This window comes from Carassius auratus, chromosome 20 (assembly GCF_003368295.1).
Source record: "Carassius auratus strain Wakin chromosome 20, ASM336829v1, whole genome shotgun sequence".
Classification (NCBI taxonomy): Eukaryota; Metazoa; Chordata; class Actinopteri; order Cypriniformes; family Cyprinidae; genus Carassius; species Carassius auratus.
The window spans coordinates 25,761,176-25,768,010 of NC_039262.1; the positions used below are offsets into that span (position 1 = coordinate 25,761,176).

A 6,835-nucleotide genomic window follows, 5' to 3' on the forward strand; every position below is an offset into this window, starting at 1 on the left:
TTGGTCCATGGTGGGATAAGCTTGAGCAAATTTGGAAAACACATCCGTTACAACCAACAGATTTTCTCTTCCATCATTAGACTTTTCCAATGTAGTGAAGTCAATGGCTAGAATTTCTAAAGGCCTAGTTGCAAGAAGACTACCCATAAATGTTCTTAATTTTGGCTGCACCGCTTTTGCCACTAAACATCGTTGACATTGTTGGCACCAGCGCTTGATGTCTTTGCGCATAAAGGGCCAATAACAACGTTGACGAACAAGTATGGTGGTCCTCTCCACCCCCTGGTGTCCATGATTATTATGTAAAGCAGTCAAAACTTCCTCACATAACAGCTGAGGTAACACCAACTGCATTACTTTTACTCTACCACCAGGGGCATGACTTTGTCGGTAAAGAACACCACCATGTTCCTGTATGTTAGTCCACTGACGCACAAGTTCTACCACCGCAGGGGACTCTTTGGCCCTTTCCAATGCTGTGGGGGGACTACCTCTCTTCCAATAAGATAGAAAGGCCCTTAGCACTGGATCTTCTGACTGGAGAAGCTGCAGATCAGCCCTAGTTCTTATTGGGGATGCATCTATAGCCTGAATATTAACTGGACTAGCAGAGCGAGTTGCCACAACACTTTTAATCTCCATAGGAAGAGAGATTCCCGGTGCTACCACGTCGATAGAGTCTGGAGCTGGGGATGCAGCCAAGCGGGATAATGCATCTGCATTTCTATTACACACACCTGGGCGGTACTCAATTTTAAAATCAAAAAGAGCCAGCTGTGCCACCCAGCGTTGTTCTACTGCCCCCAACTTGGCCGTCTGCAAATAACAAAGGGGGTTGTTATCAGTCAGAACAGTGAACCTTCCGCCTAGAAGGTAATCTCGAAATTTGTCTGTCACGGCCCACTTAAGGGCCAACAACTCAAGCTTCATGGCTGAATAATTGTTCATATTTCGTTCAGTTGGTCGCAACCCCCTACTAGCATAAGCTACTGGCCGCCGCTGTCCCTCCCCCTGCTCTTGGGACAAAACGGCACCCAGCCCGAGCCCACTCGCATCTACCTCAAGAACAAAAGGCTTACTGAAGTCTGCATAGCCCAAAACAGGTGCACTTATCAGCTTTTCTTTTAGTACCTCAAAAGACTTTTCACAGCCCCAGTCCCAGTGGTCCCGCAAAGAGGCATTAAACCCTGCTCGTTTCTTCCTTGGAGCTGGCTGTAATTTTGCTACCAACTTATGCAGAGGGGCTGCATATCTCGCAAACCCCTCTACAAAGCGCCTATAATATGATGCAAACCCAAGAAAAGAGCGCAATTCTGTGATGGTAGCTGGCACTTTCCAGTCCCTAACCACACTGATTTTGTCTGGGTCGGTTGCGACTCCTGAAGCTGAAATAATGTGTCCCAAGAACTTCACCTCAGACTGAAAGAAATGGCACTTCCCCAAATTGAGCTAGAGGCCATGGGAGGTCAACCTACCCAACACGAGTTCCAGTCGTTCCAGATGTTGCTGGAACGTGGATGAAAATACCACCACATCATCAAGATACAAAAGAAGGGTATGGAAACGCTGATCTCCAAAGATCCTTTCCATTAGCCTCTGGAACGTTCCCGGTGCATTGCACAAACCAAATGGCATCCTCTGGAACTCAAAGAGACCAAATGGAGTGCAAAATGCTGTTTTTGCCCTGTCCTTTTCTGCCACAGATACCTGATTATAACCACTTGCCAGATCGAGAGTGGAAAAAAAACAAGCACCTGAAAGGGCATCCAAGGATTCCTCAATCCGAGGCAATGGAAAGGCATCTTTTCTAGTTTTCGCATTCAATTGCCTATAATCAACGCATAAACGGATAGACCCATCCTTCTTTTGAACTACAACAATGGGTGAAGAATAGGGGCTACAGCTGGGTTTCACCACTCCCTGTTCCAACAACTCTTGAATGTGTGTCTTCACAACATCATACTGCGATGGTGGCAGTCTACGGTAGCGTTGCCGCACCGGCGTCTCATCCACTAATGGAATCTCATGTTCAATAAGGTCTGTACAACCCAACTCCCCTTCCCCACAACTAAAAGCTGCACTATGCTTTTGAAGTAAGGACTTAGCCTCTTGCTGCTCTACGTCTGTCAGGTTAGGCCAGATAGTGTCGGTGAGACCAGGAAGATAGGAGGCGCTGACCTCCATAGACTGAATAACAGTAACAGGGCCCTGACTACCATCTTCTTCCTGAAAACTAATGGACTTAACCGAACATAACTCTATCATATGCAATTGACCCAAGATGGTACGTGGTCTTATCCACCGATCCTCATTTCCCACATTGACTACCGGCACATCAACTGTGCCATCACCCATGGGGAGTAAAGAACTAGGAATGAGCAAATCTGGTGGCAACTGCCCCCCTACTTGTCCTGGTTCTATAAATACAGAGGGAATCAAGGGGCACAGCCCCTGCCTGCATAAAGCTGGAATTAGCTTCATAGATCCAGCAGGCACAAGAATGGAAGAGCCTGGAGGGGTGGAGACCTGACCCAAGAAACCAGAATTTGACAGATCTTCAAAGCGTTGACACGCCAACAGAGCATGTTTCCAAATCGCAGGAACATCTGAAGAAGGAGAAGCAAACAAACCCCTGCTCCCTTGACAGAACATTTCTCGCAGACAGCAACGAAGCACATTCATTCCGATAAGCCCTGGAACAACGTTTTTTTTGTTTCTTGACCCAGAATCCGGTGGGTCATGAACGACCAATATGCCCATGGAGGGAAGCACCCTACCCAGGACTTCTATGTCCAGTTCTAAATAGCCTCGGTAAGGGATATCCAACCCATTAGCTGCTCTTAACTGCAGCCATCCACAGGAGCGTAGCTGGTCATGCCCCTGAACTTGGAAATGCGCTTTAAAAAAAGACTCTGTGATGGTAGATACCATAGACCCAGTGTCAACAAGACACGCGATAGGCACTCCTCCTATCTTAATGTCGGCCACCGGGCACTGCCCTATAAGTACGGAATGAGAAGATGGTATGGGGAGGAAAGAACCTGAGCCTGTTGAGGACCCGTCTAGTGCTTGGCTCCATACACTAGAGGGTGCTAGTTTCCCTGCAACCCAGCGGATTGAACATCAACTACATTAACTGCCCTCTGTCCGGAGTCACTCCGTACCTGCCGTCCCTGCCAACGGACTGTCAAACAGTCCCTTGCCATATGACCAGCCTGATCACACTTTAAGCAAATAGGCCGACCATCAGCTTCAAATCTGTAACGCCGGGGTGGATTATTTGGCCTGCTATTGGGATTGGAATTCACCGGTCCAGAGGACAAATGTTTTAGAATGGTGTCCAATTGAGTTTGCTGCCTACGCAAACAATCTTTAAGTTCAACCAATTCGTTTTTTGGTGTGGCAGCTACAGCCTGGGTCTCTGCTCCCCATTCCCCTACTGCCCCGGGACTAGCATCACAAGAGAAAGCCCTAGCACGCACTGGGCGGGCCCCCTCCCCATCGTCAACCCAACGGAATGACTCTCTACGCACATCCAAAAAACGCGAGCCCGGATAGAGGCGAATAAACTGTTTTAATTCCCTGCGCAACATTTTGTCTCGAACATTTTCCACAAACTGATCACGGAGAACAGAGTCAGGATTAGAAATAGCATTTGAATTTTTACGCTGACAAATTTCCATTAGGACCATTAATGAATGGGAAAATTCACGCAATGTTTCTCCCTCACGCTGGCGACATTGGAAAAACTTTTGTTGGGCCTCAATATAGGTGTACGCAACCAAAAGTCTCTAATAATATTGAAAAAATTCTCTCAGGGTCAGCCCTGTCAGTAGCTGAACGAAGTTTAATCTCTAATTTAGCCTCCCCCTCAAGAAGATCATATACAAAATATGCCTGTTCACTGGGGGACATATGTCTAGCCTGTAAGCATTTACGAACCTCTTCAACCCATTCCTCCACAGGAGGACATTCTGGACCTGGACTACCAGAAAATTTGGGATATTTACGTTCCCTTGGCACATAGACATACCTCATACCAGATGAACCTGGCACTGACCGACTCGGTTCTCCCTGATCTGGATCTACTGGGGGCACTACATTTCCCTGCCGAAGTCTTTCATTATCTGCTTGAAGTCGTTGAATCTGCTCCGTTAAGAGTCTAACCTGGTCTTCCATGACCTATGATATTTGGGTAGAATGAAAAAACAAAAAGACAGTTAAATTTGAAACAAACCACTTATTGCTTACAACATCACCATCCCGGACCTTTCCTCAGCTACTGTTTTACCTGTAAATCAACAACTTTAGTTAATCGCCACCAAAAAAAAAAAAAAAAAAACATACACAAAAACAAAATTCACAGGTCTTACACCAGTCCCACTTCGACCCTGCCGACTACGCCAAATGTGACCCCTAGGGGCGTCAATTTGTATATCTAGAGTAGAAAACCCCAAACAGCACTCCCCTGCAAGCTATTTGAACAGGTTATCTCCAATGAAGGGATAAAAATGGGACTGATGTACTCAATTTTATTAAACACTAGACAATACAATGATTGGCAATCAGAGCAGACAGATGTTTCCCATAGGTAACAGTGAACAATTCTACAATAGATTAATCACAGTGAATAAAAGGTCTCATAATAAATGAGTTACAAGATATAAAAATCTACAATGCCTAAACTACAGTGAATAAAGTCAGATATATAGGTACGGTTCACATACACTCCAACACTGCAAGAAACACTTCAAACAAAATTGGCCATACGTACATTAACACAGCATTTCACACTTCACACCAGTAAACATTGCAAGATGGACACGGTCCCTAGAGGAAATATTGCACAATGCCCATGGCCAAAGGTTGAATAATGACAATTGCCAAACAGACACACATATGAAAAAATACAAAATGAAACACGATTATTAAACCCAGGAAAAACAGTAGCTAGTGGCCGACGAAGGCAATCCTCCTATAATCACAAACAAATATTTTATGATCACATTATAACATTTTAAAACATTAAGTCTAAGAAAGGATTAAAAAAAAGAAAACTTACATTTCTTTTGACACCAGCCCAAATCAGTAAGAACTATATACTCTTTAACAATAAAGTTAAACGGCATGAATGATTAATGGACACTCTCCTCGATGTTACTCGTTACTTCAAACCCCATGTAGAATCACTACTCACTATTTTGCGATAGTCTGTAGACTCGTGACTACTGGCACCATTTACTGGTTACCATACACGCAGACACCAAGCCGAGCTACAAGCAAACAAACAAACAAGCCGTGTTAAGCGGTTCTCATTAAGTTCAATATTAAATCGACATAACCTTCCAAGAAAACTCACATTCTCCTGTTTGCACAGACGATACACCAAGAGGCTCACTCTTCAACTCACACCGCATTAATGTTTTTCTGTTCATGTCTTGCAACACATTTAAAGGGACGCGTCACTTACGCCACCTGATCCAAATGATCAGCGCCAGTGATTAGGCCTTAAAGGTACACTTCCAGTCTCAATCCCCTACCCGCTACACTCACCGCCCCCAAAATGTCACCGTCTCGGTGACAGGTGGTGAAGGTACTACAACCAGGGCCTAAAAACAGCATTATGGGAGCTAACAGTTACCTGAGCTCCCCTAGGTTCGTCTCCAGGTGAGCGTACTGGTAATGTACACGGGAGATTATAAGGGTTTGAATGGTGGCCTGCTGTTGTTCTATTGGTCCGCCTTGGCACAAACTCTCGTTCAGGTATCGGCAATGATGCTTCAGCTGCTGGAGTATGTTCTATAGACAAATCCTGCCGGGCCTGCTCCTGTTGCACAGAAGTTAGAGGCGGCTGGTCCCCAGCCACAGTAGGAATGCAACGAAACTGCCCATCTAGACAAGGAGTGTCTGCGGCTACCAATAGTGCCAAATCGCCACTTTCGTCCACACTACTGTTAGAGTCCTCTGATACCAGATCAAACTGGTCTAACTTGGGCTCTGCGTTTGCAGATGTAGACAGGGGTTGACCAGGGTCGACAGGAAGGGGACGCAACTCTTGCCTATGAATGTTTTTTTCTGGACCCTGCTGGTCCCTTGGTCTGATTTTATAAAGGGTACCAACCTCGTCCAGACAGCTCACCACCTCATACTCTACATGGTCCCAATGATCATGAATTTTATGACGACCAGGCGGGTGACTCCGGCGATACACTAATGTACCTGGCAGTAAAATGGGCAGAGGAATAGCTTGATGCTTTGCCCGTTGCTTGGCTGCTGCCTCAAGATTGGTCCGAGCCTGCCGATAAACTACAGAAAGATGCTCCTGATGTTCTCGAACCCACTCCTCCGTGGTCAGTTCCGATGGGGAGTCAACTGTACCCAAGAGCGAGTCAAGGGGAAGGATGGGCTTCCGCCCAAACATAAGTTCATACGGTGAAAACCCCGTTGACTGATGGGCAGTGGTGTTATATGCGAACAACACTTGAGGCAAATGTTGTGGCCACCTTTTTTTCTTTTCTGCGGGCAAAGTACGGAGCAAATCGTGAAGCGTACGATTAAATCGTTCGCATTGTCCATTGCCCTCAGGGTGGTAAGGACTTGTACGGGACTTCTGAACACCATATAATTGACACAGCCGCTGAAACAACTCTCCCTCGAATTGACGACCCTGATCTGTATGAATGCGCTGTGGAACTCCATAGGTATAAAACCACTGTTCCGTGAGAACCCGTGCTACAGTCGTGGCCTTTTGGTCCATGGTGGGATAAGCTTGAGCAAATTTGGAAAACACATCCGTTACAACCAACAGATTTTCTCTTCCATCATTAGACTTTTC

General features: G+C 45.9%; 1 protein-coding gene across 1 annotated transcript; it reads right to left on the reverse strand.

The window, feature by feature from the left end:
* Nucleotides 1-1,356: 1,356 nt before the first annotated feature.
* LOC113121290 (uncharacterized) lies at nt 1,357-3,703 on the reverse strand. The gene has a single exon (XM_026291637.1). It carries the CDS (start codon nt 2,929-2,931, stop codon nt 1,450-1,452), a length of 1,482 nt encoding a protein of 493 aa, XP_026147422.1. The 5' UTR covers nt 2,932-3,703; the 3' UTR covers nt 1,357-1,449.
* Between the last annotated feature and the right edge of the window lie 3,132 nt (nt 3,704-6,835).

Excerpts from the sequence above, each read along its gene's own strand:
- LOC113121290 (XM_026291637.1), bottom strand. The coding sequence starts at position 2,931 with ATGGTATCTACCATCACAGAGTCTTTTTTTAAAGCGCATTTCCAAGTT.